A 23,096-nucleotide genomic window follows, 5' to 3' on the forward strand; every position below is an offset into this window, starting at 1 on the left:
AAAACTATGACTTGGGGGTTTCTTCTAGTGGCTAATTGATAAGGGATTAAAACAAGATCTCCCTTTCATTGTTGCTTGTCGTAAAGGGAGTAAGGGTTGCAACAGATTTCTCATGTTTTGTTTGTTTCTTTCAGGCAAAAATCATGTGTTCTTCCATATGCAAATGCATTGGCTGTAAAAATTTTGAAGAAAGCCCAGAGCGCAAGACATTGATGCATTTAGCAGATGCTGCAGAAGTTAGGGTCCAGCAGCAGACTGCTGCAAAGACCAAGTTATCTTCCCAGATCTCAGATCTGCTGACAAGGCCAACACCAGCACTCAGCAGTGGTGGTGGGAAGTAAGTTAATGCAGTACCCTATTCCAATTGCTTCTAACATGTTTTTTCTGATGTATGTGACAGGTATGTCCCTGTCATCTTTGAACATGACCTGTGTAAGCTGTAGAAGCAGGAGCACTCAGGTGAATGGAGTTTTTTGTTCATGCACCTGTGCTTTCTGTGGAACCTAGGGTATGTATGCCAAGCTTAGCTGTGTTCAACATAAGCGTTGTCTTCTCATGGCTGCCCGTGTGCTCACAGAAAGCATGAAGTACAACTGTCCCATTTACTAAGAGGATGGAATCCTCAAGCTGCCCTTATAATGAAAACTGGAGAATTGTTTTATGTACATGGGCATTTCAAAGGCTATTTAAAAATGTACATCAGTGGAGGCAGGCTTCAAAGCACAGCGGCTCACCAGTTCATGTGACTGCACCTGTGGCTTATTCACTCCCTGTTGATTGTCTAAAGGCTCTTGGAAGCAATAGGACAGATGAAATCTCATCAGTCCTTGTACTAAAAAGCTGCCCAGTCCTGGAGTTAGGTGTGTTGTGTGTTTTTGCTGAAAATAAGTGGATCTATCTTTGTTTCAGGCTGCCCTTCACGTTTGTAACCAAGGAGGTAGCTGATGCAACCTGTGAATGCCTTCTTGCACAGGCAGAGCAAGCAGAGAAGATGGGCAAGTCAAAAGCTGCAGCAGAGCGCATGATCCTGGAGGAGTTTGGACGCTGTTTGATGAGAGTTATTAGCTCTGCAGGGAAATCCAAAAGTGACCCTTGTGCCATGAACTGCTGACTCGTGCACATGAGCCACAACGAAGCGGACTGAACAGAACACTTAAGGCACAGGGACACTTTGGTTTGGCATAGAGGATTTAATAATACCTGTTAATTTGGTGCTTGTTGTAAATGGACCTGCATAAGATTGAAACAAAAAAATCTTTTATAACAAGATGTAGAGCTTTTTAAATCTTAACGAAATCCTCTTCTACTTAAGACAATGCCTAAAGGTCAAATCTTCCCGATGTACAGCTTTTACGTTGGGTTTCTTAAAAACTAGATGTGTTCTCCCCTTTCCCCCAGAATAATTGCCTGAAGGGCATATATAAATTATTATAATATATATTATTTACAGTGTATGGAGTTGCATCACGTTGTGCATGCAGAAAAACACAGGTGGTGTCAACAGCCAGGTGATGCTTTTGGTCACAGGCCTGTAATAAGGAAGTATCGGTGTATCTAAGATAGTTCTGAAAGGAATTGTGTAAAAATGAGCATCTAAATGGAAGGTAGGACTTGTATTTAGGACCACACACAGCATGTTCCTTTGGTGCACAGAGCACTGTGACATACACAGGCAATAATACAGAGGGGTTGCTTGCAGATTTAGTATTGGGCAAGCGGTGGAGAATCTCGCTGGAACGGGGCCCAAGGAGTTTAGAGGTGAATGGAGGTAGTGGGAATTTTCTTGTAGGAATGTGGCTGAGAGCTCAGATGTCTCTTAAGCTGGAACTCGAAGGCTAAAACAGTGGTGTTTTCAGGAGTGAGGAAGAGCAGCCATGCCACAATGCCGAAGTCTGCCCAGCATACAGCATTACCGAAGCGTGCAGCAGACGGATGCTGTTGCATTGCTTAGGTGAAGTTTGCTTTTTCAGAGGTCTGCAGCAGCCTCACCCCTCACTAGAGCTAGGGCTGTGCAGTCCATTGTGTTTTCTAGGATTGAGCTATCACCCTGGAAAAGTCTGTGAAGCTGAGGTCATGGGAGATGGTGGAACCACAGTTGTCTTAATGAGGACTTGAGACAATCTGCATCCAAATCGACTTGCAAACACAGGTAGGGATCATGTTCAGCCTGGCTGTGGGTCTTCAGGATGCTGCTTCTCTGTATATTGGCAATTTACTTGGCGTAAGGTTTTTTAGTATTTTTATAGAATGACTGTGAGAGCTGTGATCTGAGATGATGCTAGCACAGAATCAGGATTGCTACCAAAACAGATGCATGGATCCTTTTATGCAAAGCCAGGAGGCGGGGGAATTAACTATAGCTGTGTATAGACTAGGGCAGGGGATTTTCTCAGTATTTGTTACAGGCAATCTCAGATCACATTTTTGATAGTGTAACACGTTTGCAAAATTAACCTGGTAGGTTACTTACTACCGTGAACATCAATACCCGTGTTTAATCACAGGCGTTTTTATTACCTGTCTCACTGCAGCCTGAACTAGCTAGGTTTTTTCCAAAACGGATTTTATATTCCTCGTGTAAAGCTGTAAATACGGAGTAATGCAGCAGAGCTCTTCCTCCAGCTTTTCTAGCTGAGCCAGGCTGGGGAAAGGTAGGGGCTAGGCAAACCAGCAGCAGAGCTAAGTGCCTACGTGTGTGATGGCGACAGGATGGGAGGACGCTTCCACTCGTCTTCACCCCATGGTCCTGTGCACTGAGCAGGATGCCCGTTCTCCCTGCCCCTTCTCTGGTGCCTCCTTGAAATGCCTCGGGGGCCCGAAGGTCCCGGGGGGGCGGCCAGCTGCAGTGGCAGGCCTGGCGAGTGGCCATCGCAGACAAGGTTTGACTTGCCAGTCACCGTCTGAAGGGCCCTGTCTGCTAGTAACATCTCCTTGAGCATAAATAGCAAGTGTATCTTTGCAAATCTCTGAAAAGGGAATCCACCTCTTGTGTAAGTAAATGCCATTTTTTTCATAATTAAGACTTGGATTTACTAAAAAAAAATCAGTGCGGTAACTTTACATGTAGATAGTGCAGATATTCAGTTTACTTCTAGTGACCATAGTACGTCCAGTAAGATTTGTATAAATGTAAATTAGCGTAAGTGAATAAAGTAATACCTACTTACGTTATTTTTCAAACAGATTGCAATATGCCTTCTTTTGTTTAGACTCCAATCTGTTAATTTTGTATATAATCTGTGTCTTACTCTAAATTGCACCTTTTGTGATGTGTATTTATATACAGTGTGCAAAAACACTTGTGAAATTTAGATTACAGTTGTAATTATGTATGATGGCATTGCTTGAGAATATTTTGCTTGTAAAGACTTTGAAGGTGCAATCAAATGCTCTTAGTTCTTCTATTTTGTTTCGAACAAGCTTTCTCAAATATTAAGCTTGAGTTCCTCTCTCCCTTCTCCCTGGTGCAGAATGTGTGAATTTGTTTTTTGTACTTCCTTAGCCATTTGCATCAAACTGCTGCACAAGATTTACAGTCAAGTTCATCCAGTTACATAAAAATAATTGGGAATGGGGCAAGGGTTCATTTTCTAGTTCTGTCTACATCAGAAAGTAGGAAAATTAAATTTATATTTACTAGACCTATTCAAAGAATACACTTTTCTATATTGTACAAATAAAACAGTCAGATAAATCACAAAGACAAATAAACATTTATACTATTCTGTAAATATGATTTTTTTTTTTTTTGCACTCCTTTCCTTCAGCAGTGAAAAATAGACACAGATTTTGACTGAAATACCAGAATAAATCTCTTAAAACTAGGCTTACTTCTGATGCAAGTACTGGCTTGGATTTCCATTATGAGATTGACTCCTACCAGAGATAAACCTTGGTTACTGGCATGCTGTCACGCATAGCAGCTCATGGCCTATTGTGGCACGGTTCCTGAAGGGCCAAAATGTGTCAACCGAGCCACCACCAGGTAGTTGAGCCCACACGATACTTTCTTAATTTCTTTTAAATTCTTTAACGAGAAAGCCTATTTTTTTTTCATGTGCACTGGCTAGTCAAGCGTTAGGCCAAGCAGGACACACAAGGCCATTCTGCAGCATGCCTGAAGACAGACAGCAGGGTGCTACACAGCTGAATGAGGACCCTGGGCTAAACCTTGAGGCAGAGCTTTGCTGAGAGCTGTAGGCTGCTTGTTAGCAGGATGCAATGCACTGTTTTCTTGTGGCACTTGTGTCTTTTTATTTGTCTCCTGGGGAGGAGGTTTGTGAGCAGCCCTTGCACACCTGTATTACTCAGTTGCATTAAGGAATACAAGTCAGTTAAGAGAGTTTGTCGTTTGTTTCTACGAAGTAAAACCTGGTTTTGTTTTTGTGCATCCAATTTCTATGTTCAGCTTTTTTTAGCAGCTTGGTAAAGGTAGTGTACGATCAATGCTCAGGGAGTCTTGCGAGCATTGGTAGGATGTTGAGCGAACAAAAGATGTTACTGGACTGAGCTTTTTCCCCCAGTACAACATCTGCTGGGAGAGAAGGCTGTTGGTTACCTTAGACTGCAGTAGAGGACTGAGAGAGGGAGTGAGGTGCTCAGAGTGACTTAGGGGTGGTTTTGTATGAACCTCATGGAGGGCAAGAGTGAGTGTGTTTTGGAGAAATGGTCAATGTCTGAGCGAGGAGTTGCTGGGAAGAGAAAGCAGTGTCCAGAAGACATAGTGGGAAAATGAGTGGTGCAGAGAAGAACTTGGTTGTAATTGTGGAGTTATGAATGCCAACAAGTTCCACGGATACCTGACTGTTCCTGCAGTGCCAGTACAGCCAGCAGTATTTGTGGTGGGCAACAGCAGGTCTGTATTTTTGGAAAATAATGACAATTGGTACAGGGTTCCTGTAACCATCAAGCTTTCTTATAGTATTGGATGGCTTTGTTAATCACGTAATTGCCACATTTTTTGCTCAGACATCATCCTGCCAAGGCCTGTAAAATTTCCTCAGCATCTCTTGAAAACCTCTGTCATCAGTATTTCTGTGAATTACAGAAGGGTATGTGGTGGTCACGGGTACAGGCAGGTCAGCCATGGCAACGCCCAGAGCCTGACATCAGCCTGGCTGCACAGCTGTCTCCAGCTCAATTCACTCAGCAGCAGCAAGCGCACAAAACCCATGAGAAGTTCAGATGGGGGAGCCCTGTGCACAGCACGCCTGCCCTGTGCCTAACTTCACCCCAGCAGCCAGGAGCTCATGTGCATCCTCATGCAATAGCTTCCTGCTCGGTAGGAAGCTTGGTATGAATCGAGCCAGACAAGATCCCTCAGACGTCAACAAGAAGTTGCAGCAGGCTTATGAGCAGCTGATAAAAATGCAGAGGGAAGAAGTGCCTGTTCCCGATGGCTCAGCTCATATTGGGGCTGGAGGTTCAGGGAACACAAACGTTATAACGTTATGGGAGTGCAACCAATCTACCCCTGGGATTTCAGCAACGTTTTGCCAGTTGTCCTCAAAATTGCATGTATATAGGAGGGAAACAGTTTCCTGCAGAGTCTCTTGTAGATGGAATGGCTCCATTGCAGTGACAGCTTCAATCAACATGCCTTTCTACATAGGTAATTGGACTGAAAAAAAAAAAAAAAAAAGTCTAGAGGTTTTTGGTTTGCTACTCTCAGCAAAGAACACAAGTTCTGTGGTGCTGCTGCGTTCAAAGCAGAGCTTGAGGAATTGAGTGCAGCAGCTCTGCTCCCACCATGAGTAAGAACTAAGGGGAAGAGAAAGAACCCAAACTGACCGGGATTGATTTTGTAAAGGCACTGGTACTTTGGGTATTATCCCTGCCCTGGGGTATGGTCAATCACCATTTCTCATCCCATCTCCAACATACAGCTTGAAAGTAACTGAGCAGCCAGAGTTTTGTGAGAGATACTTTGCCTTCCCACTCGATAGACACAACTGCTGTTCTGCATGGCAGAAGGAAGCCATGGAGCAGCAATTACGCCAAACTTTGGTTTTCCAGGTAAAGCACTGCATACCAGGGCAGCTTCCTTGCCATGGAAGTGAACGGACTGAAGAAGCGGCATCAAATGTGTGATTCCAGTAATCAGTGGAAACATCTGAAGAGGAGACTGCCTCGCGCCCTGGGCTGCAGGGGACACGCCAGCTCTGGGAGGATGGCACCGTGTGGCACAGCTGAATGGGTGACCCCATACAATGGGACCTGAAAGGCTCCCTGGGCTGCAGCACTGGGGCCCCTGCCCCGAGAGGAGGGTGTCGGCGCCCCTGGGTGCTGCTGGGCACAACAGCCTGGGCCCAGCCTCAGCACTGCACTCACCTTCACAGACAACAGCCTCTCTGCTTCATAGCCACCAGCTCACTTGTAAAACATGGGCCTTCAGGGGTGCGGTTTGATACTATACTCCCCCCTCCAAGGGATCTAGACTGAAACAGGTTTAGCTGCTTGATGAAACGTGTAGGAGTGGAGATTAGAGCTTGTATACAACTTGAGTGCCATTTGCTTTTCATGTCTTTATTTTCCTTTTTTAAGTAAAAGTTTGGCGAGCTTTCTTACCTCCAGCTTTTTTAAAGCGTATCTGCTTTGGTGAAAACAAATTGCCAGCACACATGCATGCCTCCCAATGATGTGGGCGATGCATTCGTTTTCTCCTGGCAGGAGCACTCACAGCACTGAGCCAACCAGCACCTCCAGCAGATACTCTGCAGTGTCCCCTACCACTTCCCCAGACATCCTGAGCAACCTTTACTCCTTCTGACCTTACATGTGAGTCTCACGAAATATGTGGCTGCTCTGCAGGACTGCTAGATGGAACACGGGATCAGATCAACCTCCCTGCTTTGCTCAAACTCTGATCAGATTGTTTGCAATGGCCCAACACATCATCGCTTATCAACACCAGTGTTGCTGGCCAAATCCTGGGAAGACACCACATCATTTCCTCGCGTGCGTTACCTAGATCTGGCCATCAGTGAACCCCACTAGGGGCCAGTCATCCTTGGAATAGCAGCGAGTACTCCTGACCCCATGGGGGTTTGACTTGACAGCTACCCAGCGGTGATGGAAACAAATGTTTTCCCTTCAGTCTCTTCAATCTGTGCCTTCCACAATGGTATGTCAAGTTCAGGTGTGTGGCATGGTTTGTTCTGATATTTAGGTAACACCGTGTTATTTCCTTTACTAAGATTGTGTAGTGATTGTTGATACACAGCTCCCCCTCAAATAAATGGTTTGTGAGGGTGGGGAAGAGGGGACTTGCTCCCAGAAGCTCCTGGAAGACTTTCTGTTCTAGAGACAAATGCCATCGCTTGGGGTTTTGGTTGGTATCTCCTACCTTGTCATATCGGTTTAGGATTCGTTCCAAAACGCTTGCTACGTGGTACACACTGGCTGAGGGCAGACTCACTCCACCTAACTTTTTTATGTAGAGCACTGACCTGTATCTTAGCCTGCTCTCATCTGACTCAAAAAGGGAAGCCAGACAAGCCTCGCATTGCAAGTCAGAGGCTAACTGCTCAGCAACGAAGCCTGCAGTGCAGGTGATGCTCTGTGCATGCAGCGACAGGTCGGTCAGCGCATTACTCAGGGCCGAGCTGTGCAAAAAAAGCCCTGCACAACCGGGGTACTCTGCCAGCGTCCCGCCGCGAGCTGGCTTATACTGAGCACGAATGCTGCCGAGGGTCAGATCTCTCCTCCGAGACAGAGCTATGTCCAAGGAGCTTGCACTGCCTGAGGCACCACTGGGTGGAGAGCCCGGTGCCAGACTGCAGCTGGCCAGCAGTTTGCGATAAGCAGCCTGGAACCCAGAGCAGGTAGGGCTCCCGCTGCTGCCGCAGGCTTGCCAGAGGGCCCTGAGAAACAGCTCCAGCGGGTCGAGGCTGAAGATGCAGGCCAGGAGGTGGTGGGAAGGAGCGCCGTCCGGACACATGTTGGTGTAAAGACACTTGAGGCTTTCAGCATTGAGTAAGAAACTCAGAAATCCTAGTTTGCGTTTGCTCTTGATAATGTATCTCCCCATAGAGTCCGTTAGGGTGACAAAGAAGCTCTTGGCTTCATCAAAGAGGTGGCTGATGTTGCTGTAATTTCCAGCTAGCAAAAGCTCCTTCAGTCCCCTTCTATAGGAACCTCTGCCATGGAATACGTCACACAGGCGGCTCATCAAACGCACAAACTTGACAGTACCATTGCAGTTCTGGAATGAGGCCAGGCCCAGCTTCTGGAGGTGTTCCAGTGCATCAGCAACACCCTCGCTGAACAACAGGGTAGCAAGGTTGACCTTCAGGTGGTAACTCTCCTTATTCCCAGGTCCGCCTGACTTGGGGCTGCGTGGCTCTAACACCCTCCACTCCTGCAAAGCCACCAGCTCCACCACGTGCTGCCACTCCACAGTGTCACTGAGCCACTCTATCTTCTGGAAGCACTGCAAAGCGTTCCTTATCAGCTGGAGTGCATGCCAAACGTCAAAGAAGTATGGGATGCTGTGAGCAGAGCCGGGCGGATGCTGGAAAGTGCACTGAATCCTTTCAGGATCCATCCTGATCCCCAGAGCTCTGGCAGTCTCAGCACCGCGCGCAGTGGCGCCTGATGTCACAGCCAGCACCAGGATGCCGCTGTTGTTCAGCTTGCTGATGGTATGACGAAGCAGCTGAGCAAGTAAGTGGCCGGTTGTGCTGTTCACGAAGAAGTAGCCCAGTGGAGCTGTCCAGGGACTTGAGATGCCAACTGCCATGAGGATTATCGCTTCGGAGGCCAGCGGAGTTTCGTCTGCATCAAGAACACCTGCTCCCAAGTCAACAAAGCCTGTGAGGCGCTGGGTCTGCGGGTCCCACTCCTGCCCCTTCTGCAGGGACACGTCTTGTACCATCAGGGCGCAGTAGCGGTAGGCCTCTTCCCCTCTCTCCACCTTTTCCTGAAGGCGGAGAAAAATGTCGTTGCTGAAGCCTGCAGCGGCATCGTTATTAGACAGCCAACTGGGGAAAAAAAGGGAGGATGCAGTTAGGAGACTTGATTCTGCGAAAACTGAAGCAGCAGTCAGCACCTTTTACTACTTTTAGCATGTGGTCAGCCATGGCTGGAGCTGCAGAGCATAAAGCAACCAGCCCTGACTTCCATAATGCATAGTCTGAGTCTCTTTTCTCACACCCTAGTGATGGGAAGACAAGCAAAAGTACCGACCGTGGTGAGAAGTAACAAAGCAGCTTCCTGCCTCTCCCACGTACAGATCAGGACAACAGGGGGGAAAAAAAAAAAAAAAGTTAAACTAAACACACAAGTGCAAATCAGGCTGTGCAGAGGGTCAGCAACACCAGATTGCTCTCCTTCCCAACTGGCTTTCTCTGCACTGTACTTTGTAGTCCAGTTTAGATGATGTGAAAGCCTTGGCAGCCCCTGGGGAACGCTACTCTCCTCAATAAACTCTCCATCCACAACCTCCCAGCACTCCCTCAAGCAGGTTCTTTGGAAGAAGCTGTGTGAAACTCCCACAGCCTGGTGTGGACAATGCTTGTCTCTGTTGGGCATCCTACACCTACACTACGGGAGTTCAAGACTCGAAACCTGTAGAGGGACAGTTTCTTCAATTTTTGTGTGCTATTACATCATCACTCCTTGTTAATGGGTCTGACAGCACTTCAGGTAAATTCTGAGCCTACCTACTTGCACTGGGTTACGCAACTGAGTTAGGTGATACAAAAGTATCTCCCTTCTATAACTTTGAAACAGATACCTGCCAAGATTCCCTGTAGGGCAAGGTGAGAAAAAACAAAGCTGTCTTTCACTTTCATGTTCTGTTCTTGAATTCTCCCTTTTCCAGAATATGCTATTGGTTTTGATTTCCTCTACTGACTCTTGTGCATGTCCATCTCTCCTTTGGTTTTGGCTGCTGGTGGAGTACTGCAAGTGCTCCTTTAACACTGCCTCCTCCTGCTTCTTTTTAGATGCCCTTACTCGTATTTGCCTTTCCTTCCACTATTTGACTCCTCCCTCTCCTCTCGCACATCTGCACTGCACATCACAGGGCAAGAACATGTGCCAATGGATTAAAGCACTTCTGCTTTTTTTTTTTATTATTCTTCCTGCCGCGCCAGTAAAACATATAAAACCTACAGCAGCTGAGGCCCCAAAATGCAGCTTTTTTCACACCCATACCCAGCCAGCAATACCTGGCAAACTCCACACATACTCTAAAATTATCACTGTGAGGAGTGTATTGTTCTCAGGCCGTGACCCACATGCATGAACACACAGAAGCTCTCTGAGGTGAGCGGTATCAGTATTTCTTGACATTTGCTTCCCTCTCTGCTTCTGTTACTAAAACAAAGCAGGGCAAAACTACTACCGCTGAATGTTTTCAGAACATGTTACACCTACATGAGTACCTGGGAATACATTTTTAATGAATGAATATAAAACTTGCTTTGTCAGGCTGTAAGGATGAGGGAGGGGAAAAATCTTCCGTAGATAATCATAGGCCTTAATATGGTAGAGGTGGAGAATACAAGCAAATTGCCTCATTTCTGGTGAGTAGTCTGTCATCTGCCTCCAGCTGTGCAACTCACAAGGCAAATCTGCTTAAAACAAAAAAATAGGTCAGCTTTAGCAAAGCAATAAATAGCTGGTGACTTAACAGATGCATAATACAAACCCATTTTTTTTTCTATCTAATGTCATTCTACACTTCTGAAGAAAGGCTGTGTCTTACATGTGGGTGCTACTTAAAAATTGTTGTAACCAGAGAGACGCCACTAACGGTTGAGTCTACAATTTGAAATGGCTTCTTCGAGTTGTATTATTAACAAAGCTTACTTCTGGACAGCACAAAAGGTGAGGTTTGCCTAGTTAAATAAGCTCTATTCTTGGGTCACCTGTCAGCTGAAGGGTGGCACGGTTTGATTTAACAGCCTTGGTTACAGGTCTGACCTGAGCACTGTCGCCGGGCTCAAGTCATTGCATTTTTCAGGGAAACTTTAATTCTTCCCACGATCGGCCGTGGCATTACAGACCTACAAACAGCACCGCCGGACCTCGCCGTCTAACGCTCAGGGATTACCAAAGCCATGAAGTCAACAACATAAAAGGGGGTGAGGGAGCGCGCACACCCCCTAAGCGCTCTCCCTTCCCCAGCATTCCCCCCCCCCCGCCAGCCCCCAGCACTACCTGGAAACTGGGCTCGCAGCAAACCCACGGTTTCCTCGGGCAGGTGCCGCTTCTCCACCAGCTCCCGCAGGATGTTTGCCACCGTTGCGAGCCGCCGTGGCGGGGAGGGCCTCGGGGGGGCGGGGGGCTGCGGCTGTGCCCCCCCCCCGGCTGCCCGCTGGCCCTGCAGGCTGTAGTTGTGGTCGCCGGCGGGGGGGCTGGGGAGGGGCCCCCTCAGAGCGGGGCCCGGCGGCTCCTGGCGGGGGGGAGAGGGGAGGTCACCGCCTGCCAGCGCGGGGTTCCCCCCCACACACACACCCACCCCGCAGACACGAACCGGGGTGGGGAAGCGAGAGGGCACGGCCCCCCGCCTGAGCTTCCGCCGCAGCCCGTAGCGCTCGAAGTCGGCCTCGGCGAAATGCCGCGAGCAGAGGATGGCGCCGGGGCCGGGCCGCCACGCTTGGCGGCTCCGCGGGTCCACGCGGTTCACGGCGCGGATCCACTCGCGGCGCTGCGCGGCGTCCACCGGGAATCTGCGGGGGGGGGGAGGGAGGGGTGGAGAGAAAGACGCGGGAGGGCGAGCAGGGGACCGGGGGGGTCGGCCGTATTCGCCGGCAGAAGGATACACCGGGGAGGGGGGGGGGGGGTTGCGATTCGCATCACTCACTGGTGGAAGGATATGCCGCGCTCGCGGCTCCGCCCGTTGTCGCGGGCGGTGCAGCCCAGGGCCGAGCAGCTCCGCGTCATGGCCGCCCCGCCACCGCCGCGCCCCGCCCATTGGCTGCCACCCGCCCGCCCTCCACCGGTTTCCCCTGCCCATTGGCTCCCCTCGGGCGGGGGGGGCGGGAGCTGCCGCCCCTCCATTGGTCACGGCGCGCCGTTACCAGCCTCCTCGCGGCAGCGCGGCGCTTCCGCCTCGGCTGACGTCAGCCGGGAAACGGATGATGGGAACCGGAAAGCGAACCCAGCCAACCGGGGAGGAGGGAAGCAGCAGCCAATGACAAAGGGCGACGCTCGCAGCCAATGGGAGCAGCGCTTCCATCCGCCAATATATAGCGGGGTGCCGCGCCACCTTTCCCGCCGTCTGTCTGCCCGTCCCCTGCGTGAGGGGAGCGCGCGGCGGGGGCCCGGGCTGAGGGATGCCCGGCGGCCGGGCCGCCTCCCGGCGGTTCTGAGGCGGGAGCCGCAGCCCCGCCATGGCGCTGAGGCAGCGCTTCGTCCCGGGCACGGCGCCCGCCCCGCCGAGCGGCGGGAGCGGGGCTGAGTCCCGGCTGTCCCTATAAGGTGGGTCGGGGGCTGGAAGCGACCCGAGCCCGCGAGTGGAAGCCGCTGGGTCGTTCACTCAACGCGTGTCGGTACTATTTCCAACTCTTCCCCCACCCCCCCCCCGCCCTTCGTGGGCCCTGTCCGATGATGAGCCTCACTGCTGTTCACATCATGACAGCGCCGTGATTTCAGCCGTTGAGCTGAGGACAGGCGACAACCGAGCGCTTTTTCCCCCCCCTCGCCGTTCCTCCCACACGCACCCCAGCCGCGGAGGGGAGGGTCCGCCGCCCCTAACGCCCCTCTTCCTCTTCCTTAGAGCCGATCGCTGCTCCTGCCCCGAGGAACCCAGTGGGGAGACCCTGACGAAGGAGGAGGCTGCACCCCCCACCACCGACCACCCACTCGTGTCCCACGCAGGGAAAGGTGGAGCCCCGTTTTCCGCCGCCCGGAAGGCGCGGGGCGCGCCCGGAAACCGGAGGCGGTGCCGCGGCTGCCACGTTGGAACGGGACGGGGGAGCGCCGGGGATGCGGAGGTAAGGGAGGAAGAGGGGAGGGAAACTTTCAGTTTTCCACCTTTTTTTTTTTTTTTTTCCCCCCTTTAGCCCCCGCGGGAAGCGGGGCGTAGCGGCCGCCCGCTCGGCGAGGCGGTTCGTGGGCTCCGTCGCGCCCTGACCGCGCACGGTGGTTCCGAGCCGGGGGAGAACCTCAAGGTATGGGAAGAAATAACCAAAAATGAGGCAGTGGGGGCTTTTAAAACCGTTTTTCACTCTCTGATCCGGCTGGCTGCTGAAGGTGTTTGGCGACGAGGGTCTAAGTGAGGGTTTTTTCGAGGGTGGGTTGAGGCTGAAAGCTGCCGTGGGGTGCCCGATGTGTGCTTTGATGCTGCTAGAAGGTGTTTTTTTCAGAACAGGTGAAGCTTTGCTCACGTTTTCCTGTGTTACAGTCTGTTCAGCAGCCGTCTGTTTCCTCAAGCGCCGATGTTCTGCCAGCAGAGAGTTATTCCTCCCCTTCCCCCTGGCTCTGCTCTGGAAGGGATAGCTTAGGTGTCGGTCTGTGGGATTTCTTTAGGGAAACAATCACCCTCGCTGCTTTTACCAAGTCCGAATGCAGCTGCTGAATCCGTGGCAGTGCAACATCCCCATGCCCCGTTTAATCGTTACGTTTTTTGGGTTTATTTTTTAGTGAGATGAAGCTGAAGGAAATTAGTCGTACTGCCATGCAGGCATGGAGCCCTGCCCAGCAGCACCCCATTTACCTGGCCACAGGTGAGTTTCTGGGAAGTGTGTGCTATCAGGCCTCGGGCTACATGTGGTGGCTGCCACGAAGTGGTCATAATTGAAAGTTGTTGGAGTTACTTCATGTCCTGAAGGCTGCAGCAGGGTATGTGGTGCAGTGCCTTTAGTGGAGTTTGCCACTTGTGCCGTGCATGAAAACGTGCTTTGGGTTCTGCAAGTGACAGCAAGCATCCTCTTCTTTCTGCCAGGGTAGGGTGACAGCAATCCTAACTGCTAATTCACTTTCCCTTTCAGCTCATTTGTAACTTGGATTGTTTTCTGTGTATTGTCAGGGAGAGGGGTGCTTGCCCAGGGCTTTTCCTGTTCATATTGGTTAAGAAAGCCCCAAAGGAGGAACCATGGGGAGGAGAGTTATATCGAACTACATCTAAATAACAGAAACTTGACCCCATCTTAGGGTCCTTTTTGCAAGGGTGATGGTTTTATGCCCTCTTTGTGCGGCTTTTGCAGTTGTTCTTTGTACATCATGGCTTTCTCACTGCCAAGCATGCTTCTTTGTAGGTACATCAGCTCAGCAGCTGGATGCAACCTTCAGTACAAGTGCTTCTCTAGAAATATTTAAGTTGGATTTATCAGACCCTTCGCTGGATATGAAGTCTTGTGCCACCTTCGCCTCGTCTCACAGGTAAGCAGTGAGGTTGTGAGGGAAAAGTAATGGTTGTGGAACTGTTACATGTGGCGTGTGTGTGGAAAGGCGACTTCATGAGGTTTATGTGCAGTTGTTAAGGAGAGGAGCAGGAGTTCAGCGCAGAAGGATGAAGGCGGAGGTGGTGTTGGTGTTGTGGGACAGTGAAGTGTCATTGTGAAGGCAGTGAGCTTGGACTCCGAGGAGTTGCAAGCAGCTCATGTTCTGATACAAACCTAAAAAATCTGTCATTGGCTGGTAAGTTTGTATATGTATACAGGCCGTTTATCTTGGGGAGCATCTGGAATTCTCCAGAGAACAGGAGGAAATGGGTAATTATGAAAATGCAGTTGCAACTTTTCACATTGCCCTACCCTGTTTGCATTTAGGTATTTCAGGGAGACTCCTGTAACATAGCAAAGCTGGGCCATGTTATGTGTGTAGTATCACACCTCACCCCGCAGCTGGGAAGCCAAGTTCCCAACCACTCCACTTAGCTCTTAATTCCTGACCATGCACTTGTCCAAAGAAATATCGTTAACATCAGAGCAGCCAGTTTCCATCTCAGCAGCACTTGTAGCAGCTCTCTGGTGTTTAGTCCAGTGGCTGCCACTCATCATGGGTGAGCTGAAACAACGTGAATGGAAGTGAAGGATGTTTCTGTGGGTGGAGGAGGTGGTGAAAACTTTCACTGCCATTGGATTGGATTCAGGGCTTTTTCATAACAGCTACAGTGTCAGCATAACCACTCTTTCCCCTGGTGACCTGCTAATGACATGATTGGAGGTGCAGGCAATTACAGTGGTTTGCCAGTATGTTCCAGTGAGAATCTGATACTTCTAGAGAACTAATTGCCATCACCACTATTTCTGACAGGAGTAGAAATCATTTGGACTTGAGTCTTCGTTATCTGTTCTACAGCTGTAACTTAAGACCTAAGAACCTCTAACTGTTTCTTAAAGTTCTTTACCAAATGCAGTTTGCTGGATTCCTAGAGGTTAAGTGTTGCTTATAAATGAATTCCCAGGGGTTGAAATTGTGTGCGTTTGAGCACAATAGGATTGTGACCCTGCTTAGAGTTTCTTTTCTGATTTAGGTAAGTAATTGTTGTGGTAGCTTCAGCAGGAAGAAGTCCAAGGTGTTAAGCTGCTGGCTCTGTGCCATGTCAGTTTTGTTGTAATGATTTGTAGGGCTGGCAGAGTAGTTGTGCTGGCAGGCAGCTCGCGATCTGCACCCTGCGGTTGTCTGCGTTCCAGTACGTGAGGCTTGTAAGAAACAGCCACGGCCTGTTCAGTGCCCTGACCTGTGGGCAAAGGTGATGTTAACACGTTCTCCTGACCTGCTGAGAGCAGGATGAGGTGCTGGATCTTTTACAATTTTCTTGTTTTACCTTGTTCTGACTGCAAGGTTTTTCAAGGCTTGCCAAGTGACATTTGCTTACTGAATTTCAAAAAACACTAGTTAGAGCCAGGATGCAGTGCTCCTTTGAAAGTACTTCCTTCGTGAGCAACACAAGAATTTGACCCAGAAAATGCATTACAAAGGAGGTTGAGTGAGTTTGTTTGTTTTTTATTAAAGCTAACAAGAAGTGCCACAACTAGCAATGTATATAGGTCAGGCTTTATTTTGATTTGTGACAAGTAAAAATGTCTGGGTGATTAAGCCCAGAAAAGATAAATCCTGCAACAAGCCTTGTTAATTGTCCTCCAGGGTAAGGTTTGCAGTGAATTTACAAAGCCGTATTTTTTTCTTGGAAGAAGAAAAGGGCAAGAGGAAAGTTATTGCACAGCTAGCTCTGGTTTTTGTTCCTGACCATTTTGTGCCTTCATTTTGGATTATCTTACATCCTGTTGAATCTTGCTGGAGTTGTAATGCGGGTGTCTGGACAGCCTTGTCAGTCACTCCATTTCTCATAACCTTGCATAGTTAGGTGTAGAAGTATAAATAAACATCATACCCAGGGAAAGGGTCTGTCTGATGTCGCAGACCACTTTCTGTTTGTAGCATTGTTCTTCGGTGATCCCCCACTGTAATCCAAACACTGCTCTAGGAGACAGAGCGCTTGGCTTTTACAGTATTTCTCACCCCGTGTGTGCTCTTCGTCTAGCTTTCTGCAATAGGTATTTTATCATGCTGAAGTTGCTGTGATTTAAAGAAGTTACTCGAAGGTTGTCCAGAGATAACAGAAAGATAACACAGTGAATGCTTAAGTAACTCCTTGCCACCTTCCAGTCAATGTGGGTTTGCTTTCTGCTTGCGTAAGAGCTGACACATGACAACATGTCGTTTTATGTAGAAGAAATGAATTCTTTGCTTGGCTGAATACACAGGAATGCTGTTTTGCTTATGCAGCAAGTTCATTGAGTTGAAGGAAATTGGTATATTTACACATGAACACAGTGGTGTGAAAATACTTCATTTCTGGAAGTATGTTTAATTCCTCTTGATTTAGCTTGGAAAATAGATTGTGGTACAAGAGACACGTGTCTGATGTGAATAAACTACTTGCTGAGCCTCCAGTACACCAGATGAAATGGTTGCACATCCAGAAGCACAGATATGGGAAAGGATTTGGAATGTTTCTAGTTCCTCCTTTTTGTCCTCTCGTATGAAGAGTTGCTCACAAATAGCAGAGGTTTACTTCCAGGCTGTGGTTGGGTGGGCTTACAGTCCTCACTTTGATTACTCCTATTGTTTTGCAAAGGTTAGCTCAAAATCAGGTGCAGCTGGGAGCAGTTACCTGATTTTGCAGTCAGGAGATGAGAGATGTTATCAGTTACCAAGTTATTGGTTATGCATGTGGTGACCCAGCATCTCAATAATGAGCAGAATTGGGACACACTGTTTGACAGAAGGTGTTGTAGATGCAGAGACTCATTCTTAAGGAGAAATGCAGGCCGTGCTTTTCTCTGAGGTGCCTGCTTTGTTAGCAGAAGGCTGGAGGCTTTATATGTGGTGAGCAAAATGGGATGCATCGGTGTACATGGAACTGGTAGCAGATGGTTGTAGACTGGTTGGGACCTCTGTGTCTTTACAGGTACCACAAGCTGATCTGGGGGCCGCACAGCATGACCTCAGGTGAGAGAGTCTCTGGAGTCCTGATTGCTGGGGGTGAAAATGGAAATGTCATTCTGTACGACCCAGCTAAGATCATAGCTGGAGATGCTGAAGTAATAATTGCCCAGAAAGACAAGCACACGGGACCAGTACGAGCACTCGATGTCAACATGTTCCAGGTTGGTTTCCTGCTGTTCTTTATCACACGCTGCCACAGATGAGTGGCTTGTCGTAACTTGTAACCTTAAATGTTTCTGTCCTTTTCCTCTCCCCTGAAAATCATGAACTACATTTGGTATTTGAATGTCTGTTCATATTTAGTAGAAAAAAACCTGTCCTGTTACTGGCATTTCCAGATGAGAAATAAAAGAGTTTAAGGTGTCTGGTTCATTCCTTCCCCTTATCAGTTTTCGTTGTCAATTTAGTGGGTCTTTTTTGTGCAGTTTACGTGCAAAGTAGAAGTGGTCTTCTGTGATTTTTTTTTTTTTTTTTTTCCCAATCTCCTTTTCTAGCTCCTGTGTACTGTGCCAATATAATTCTCATCACACAGGGAGTATTGGGTGTGTCCTTTGGAGATTGGGTAGGATCCATGTTTGAGACCTGTAAGTGTTGTTACTTGCAAAGGGGAGACAGAATAGGAAAAATTACTTCGTGGCCTCTTTAGCAGAAGAGCACTCAAAACTGACAAGCTTTCCTCTGTCACTAATGAGCATTTACTTCCTTATAGATACAGTGGGTTGGTTTTTCCTTGTCCCCACCAGCTGTGTGAGAATTCAGTTGAACTTGTTTCCTAAATAGCTCTTCTGTCCCTGCACACTTGCTTTCAGCAAGGCCACCCTGTGTTCATTGTGTCCTCTCTGAATCGCTTCCTTTCCCTTTCTGCCCAACATGAAGTGGGGACTTGCTTGTCACCAGCTGTGGGATGTGATCAAAGGGTGCTCTGCGCTCAGCTCATGTTGCCCTGCCTGGCCTTTTGCATCCCAGAAGCAGGATTGCTCTGGATGATGGCACTCCTTCTGTGCAGGGTGCTCTCTGTGCTGCAGGAGGCACAAATGCCACACTCCTTCCAGCCAGCCCCATGGGTCGTGGTCTGCCCTGCAGTGCTCTCTCTGCTGGCAGTAGCTGCAGCACCACTTCTTCCTCCTGGAGGTGTTGCTGCTTTCCACTCACCGGCAGCCTCCTCATGGGTATTTGCCGTGCAGTGGAGGAGCACTCCACAAAACAGGAATTATGGTCTTGACATGCCAGTCTGGTGCACTGTATGGATATTTTTAATTAACTTAGTTTCAATCTCAAATAAAAAAAAAAAAAACACAACTTTTTTTCTCTAAGCTGCTCTGTGTGAGCCAAAGTCTATATTCTGAGGTGATAGGAGAAATTGGCACAGTTCTGCGGATGTGATGCCTCCCAACAACTAAGACTGAAAGCTGATGCTGAAAATACTCTTAACGTTTATTAACGTGTCTTACAGACTAATCTGGTGGCCTCTGGTGCTAATGAGTCTGAAATCTATATCTGGGACTTGAACAATTTTGCCACACCAATGACACCAGGAGTGAAGACACAGGTACCAGATTTGTATTTTAAATACTGCAGAGCAGACTAACAAAAAATATACATGCCACCTAAGTTGAGAGCTCATTGAAACCTATAGATTTAAAGCTGTCTCAAGGGGAGGGCAGGAAAAAAAGCCTTTTGAAGTCTAACTTGGGTAGCAGTTAATCGTAGTTAACCATGAGGTACGCTTCTGGCAATGTTAGATACAGTCCTTAAGGGGTGGTACAACGGATCTCTCCATATCAAAATAAATAAAAATATCTTTCTGCGTGTTGTTCTCCAATGGCTTTCTTGAAGGCCAACAAAAATAGGTTTTCTATTGGTACTTAATTTTTGTAACATGTTACCCCATTAGGGTTTGAGATTTTCCTCTTTGTGCCATGCCTGTGACTGAAAGCATATGGCAGGAGCCCATGTCCTTAAGGACAGTACTGTCTGACCGACAGTGTAGGTAGCTTTCAATGAATGCTTTTGGAAGGAAGTCAGTCGTGACAGCATTATTTTGCCAGACTTTGTGTCTAGCTGTGATTTCTTTTTTTACTTTTTTTTCCCAGCTCCATCCAAGGGTGATTGGATGATGCTGCTTTTCTAGCCCCTGGAGTGTGGTTTCCTGGCTGTGCCTTTAAGTGCAAGCATGCACAGGTCCATGGGCTAGGCGGTTTGCTCTGCTGCCCATGCAGCAACCCTGGATGTGCAGTCCTGTTTATCCACAACAGACCTGCGGTTGTGGCTGGGTGCACAAGCAGTTGATTCATGTTCTCATATGGTGGGATTTTAGTTTTTAAAAAATTGTGTTTGTCCAGGGAAAGCTGAAGTGTCCCCTTAGTCTTTGAGAAAGGCTACATTTTATCAAGCAACAAGTAATAATAAGCCAAGTCTCTCAAATTACACCTCTTTTAAATATCCGTAACCATTGACATCTTCTAGTCTTCTGCTGCATGCATGAATCTGAAGATCGTGAAGGTACAGATTGAGGAAAATAGGAGGAAGATAAAAAGCAGCTACTGAGGACTCACAAGATGAAGCAGTAGGTTTGGCAGTTACCTTCATGGGTTTCAGGGAGTGTTTAATTACTGTACTTAAGGGCTAGCGTTTAGCCTGTGTCTTGTAAAGAAGATCTATGGGGAAGAGCAATAGCCTTTTGTACCTTGTGAAGGAGATAGAAGAATAGGATGAAGGTTTCTGTAGCTGTTAAAATTGTACAAGAAGTGTGTGGTTACTGGAAGAGGGCTTTTTTGCTGCACGATAATTTGGAGACAACAAAGTGAGGAAATAGGGTGAGAAGTAATCTTCAGTTTCAAGATTTTTAGTTTAAACTCTGTGGGTTTAGATACTTTGCTTAGTCTGAGTCAGCTATTACCATGTGGGCTTTAACTAACTCACCTTAAAGATCCCTGTAGAGGATTTTTTTATGTCTAACAGTAATTTTTTTGGCTAGGAAATGTTTTAGTCCATATGGTTAATGACAGCTGGAAATAATAATGCAACAGGGACTGGGTTAACATTGCTTTTAAGTCTCAGGCTAAAAATAAGCAGTTGGGGGGAATAAAAAAAACCCCACGGAATTCCTTCAAGCAGACTTTTTTTAAGTCAAAACCTAATAATCTATGGCAAAAGGGCTGTTCATATACCCGGATGTACTTTCATGGAGTAATTGTCTGTTCCTGAAGACAGATGTGCTTAGTCTTTAAGCGATGAATGTATCGTATTGTAAAGCAGAAAATGCAAATTTTACAGAGAAATACTAGCAGCTTATAAGTTGGGGTTTTCAGGCTACCCCTGTACATAGGGAACCGGAAGACACACAGTACCTGGGATGTGTCTCCTTGCAGATTTGTCATTTAGCAAGCCCTGAAAATGACAGGTTTTGAGTCTTCTATTTGGAAAGGTTGTGACAGGCTGTTCTGTGTGCATGACAGCCTCTCGAGGACATCAGCTGCATTGCATGGAACAGGCAAGTCCAGCACATCTTGGCGTCCGCCAGCCCCAGCGGCCGAGCTACTGTGTGGGATCTCAGGAAGAACGAGCCCATCATCAAAGTCAGTGACCACAACAACCGGGTGAGTTAGCCCTTGCGTGGCTGCACGAGCACTTGTGGAGAGGTGTGGGGACAGGTCATAGCACCCCTTCTTCCGTGGCATAAAGATATGGGTGCCTGGCCCAGTTTTCTACAACGTGCTAAATATCTAATGCTTTCTCTTAAAAGTCTGTGTATATGCAGATGGATTGTCAGCATTTTAAACTAAAATAGGCAGATGTGGATTGAAGCAAGGCAAGGCACTCAGGTTTCCTATTGGAGTGATAAGTTAGCTTGGAGAAAGCTGTTATTGATCTGTTTGGGGCTGCCACAGGAAGATTTTTGTTCAGCTAGTCAGAAATTACGTTTTGTGTGCTGGAGGGATGAGGTTGATGCTGATGTGCTCCAGGTGAGCACATTTAGTTTCTCAGAGCAGGTGACTTGGTAACTTAGTGCTCAGGCAGAGAGGGCTTCCTCCTTGGCACCACAGGTGGGATGAGCACAAGGGCTGATCCCTGGCAGGACACTGGTGACTGATGGAGCTGGGGCAGGTGCTTCTGCTGGTCTGGAGGTGGGTATGGGAGCAGGCTGGAGCTGAGCTTGGGGAGGGCAGGCTCTGGTGGTGAGGGCTGCAGAGTGTTGCTGTTGAGTGGATTACAGGAGGCGCTGCCTTGTATAATTCCAACAACCACACCTGCTCCTCAGGCAATGTAAATGTAAAAAAGAGCCTGTTGAACTTGTGGAGAGTGACATATTTGTATAATTCTGTATATTTTAAATGGAGTATTGCTATAATGAACTTCGAAGATGTAGCAGGAGTTCAAAAAGAAATTTACAGATGGGTGCTCCTGAAGTAGCTGCTTGGTCACTGCACTCTTACTCTGATAAACTGTATAACTCAGTGTTTCAGGTATTTGTTGCCTAACATAACAGCAGCACTGTAGGCTGTCTTCATTATGTGATTGTAGTCTAGTTATGCAGTGTTCACATGACAATGACCTCTGCCTAATGATGGCTTTTATTAAAATATCAATAAAAATACTAAAGAGGTTTGTACAGAGGCCTTTACAGTTTTCTTACATTAAAACATAGGACTGTGAGCAAGATAGTACGAAGTCATCTCTTTGAGAGGACCTTGAGAAACTCTCTTCACTCACAAAAATGAAGAGAGCATTCCAATCTGAATGCAGTTAGAAATAATGACCAGAAACACAGCTGCAAATTCCCTCACAGCTGCGTTTTATCATGCATGTAGACATATTTAAGCTAGTTGGTTTTTGTCCTTTTGTGCTGCTAAGTTATTTTGTGTTGTGGCACAATGTTGCTGTCCCTCAGATGCACTGCTCAGGCCTGGCATGGCACCCTGATGTTGCTACCCAGATGGTTCTGGCCTCGGAGGATGACAGGTTGCCTGTGATTCAGATGTGGGACCTAAGATTTGCCTCCTCGCCACTTCGCGTTCTAGAAAGCCATACAAGGTATGAGTCTTGCATAGCCTGCTGCTCCACGGTGTTTGCACTGTTGGTGACTGCCTGCCAGTTTGTACATCTCACTCCTTGCTTAGTTCCCTGTGAAGGCTCACTTAGTTGGAGGACGCTGGATTCCAGCGGCAGGCACTGTTATATGCTGGCTTGCTGATTGGCCAACCCTGTGTCCTGAAAGGCTTTTCTTTTTTAGGGTCTGGTTTGAGGGGAACAGGCCCCAAAATAAAAAAAAAAAAAAAAAAAAAAAAAAAAAAAAAAAAAACCACACCATCCTGCTGAAACACTGAAGTTGCTAAATTGTTTATGTACTTTTTGGGAAGAGAGAGCTGAGCTGCAAAGAGTTAGTGGTAGTTAATTTGGTGTGAATAATGGACTGAAGGTGCACCTGGGCACATCCTCACATGTGGACATGCACAGTCTCTCTGCCCCTCTATTGCCTAAATGCCTTAAATTTGGGTGCAAGGAAGGAGTTTGTTAAATCTTTGCTCCTCCTCAGTTGTTAGTGAAACTCTCCTTATTGTCCCAAACCAGCACTTGGTTTAAGGGAGGACAGAAGAGCAATAAGTCTGTCTTGTGGCTTCTACCAAAACTGTTGCTAGTGGTTCTGCTGACGTGAATCTCCTACTAATAAAAGGAAGCTGACAAACTTC

The 23,096-nt window shown here is 47.8% G+C and overlaps 3 protein-coding genes across 18 annotated transcripts in view; 2 read left to right on the forward strand and 1 right to left on the reverse strand.

Annotated features, from left to right (window-relative positions):
• Positions 1–1,269, forward strand: part of LIN54 (lin-54 DREAM MuvB core complex component) — a 37,391-nt gene extending 36,122 nt beyond the window's left edge. For 5 of the 6 annotated variants that reach the window (XM_042797040.1, XM_042797039.1, XM_032997950.2 and 2 more), the window contains 2 exons: positions 135–337; positions 910–1,269. In XM_042797040.1, coding sequence (XP_042652974.1) covers positions 135–337; positions 910–1,111 — 405 coding nt within the window. In that variant the 3' untranslated portion in view covers positions 1,112–1,269. Of the gene's footprint in view, positions 1–134; positions 338–909 lie in introns of those variants that run through there. The other variant, XM_042797043.1, reaches the window with a different exon arrangement.
• A 5,235-nt stretch (positions 1,270–6,504) lies between these two features.
• Positions 6,505–11,905, reverse strand: THAP9 (THAP domain containing 9). 3 transcript variants are annotated; one of them, XM_042797038.1, is made up of 5 exons: positions 11,813–11,905; positions 11,483–11,678; positions 11,167–11,401; positions 10,427–10,580; positions 6,505–8,981 (listed from the first exon to the last, which is right to left on the reverse strand). In XM_042797038.1, the coding sequence occupies exons 1-5, from the start codon at positions 11,890–11,892 to the stop codon at positions 7,004–7,006; spliced, it is 2,643 nt and encodes an 880-aa protein (XP_042652972.1). In that variant the 5' UTR covers positions 11,893–11,905; the 3' UTR covers positions 6,505–7,003. The 3 variants fall into 3 exon arrangements, with proteins under 3 accessions (XP_042652972.1, XP_042652971.1, XP_042652970.1); XM_042797037.1 differs by having other exon boundaries at positions 10,427–10,577; positions 11,167–11,678; XM_042797036.1 differs by having other exon boundaries at positions 11,167–11,678.
• Positions 11,906–12,175: 270 nt separating this feature from the next.
• SEC31A (SEC31 homolog A, COPII coat complex component) overlaps positions 12,176–23,096 on the forward strand; it is a 45,410-nt gene continuing 34,489 nt past the window's right edge. For 3 of the 9 annotated variants that reach the window (XM_042796435.1, XM_042796437.1, XM_042796438.1), the window contains exons 1-8: positions 12,176–12,429; positions 12,728–12,944; positions 13,594–13,676; positions 14,208–14,331; positions 17,369–17,567; positions 18,860–18,955; positions 20,865–21,005; positions 22,298–22,440. In XM_042796435.1, the coding sequence (XP_042652369.1) occupies positions 12,937–12,944; positions 13,594–13,676; positions 14,208–14,331; positions 17,369–17,567; positions 18,860–18,955; positions 20,865–21,005; positions 22,298–22,440 (794 nt within the window). In that variant the 5' untranslated portion in view covers positions 12,176–12,429; positions 12,728–12,936. The remainder of the gene's footprint in view (positions 12,430–12,727; positions 12,945–13,593; positions 13,677–14,207; positions 14,332–17,368; positions 17,568–18,859; positions 18,956–20,864; positions 21,006–22,297; positions 22,441–23,096) is intronic. The other 6 variants (XM_042796436.1, XM_042796442.1, XM_042796440.1 and 3 more) reach the window with 4 other exon arrangements.

This window comes from Tyto alba, unplaced genomic scaffold (genome assembly GCF_018691265.1).
Source record: "Tyto alba isolate M040663 unplaced genomic scaffold, T.alba_DEE_v4.0 Super-Scaffold_23, whole genome shotgun sequence".
Lineage (NCBI taxonomy): Eukaryota > Metazoa > Chordata > Aves > Strigiformes > Tytonidae > Tyto > Tyto alba.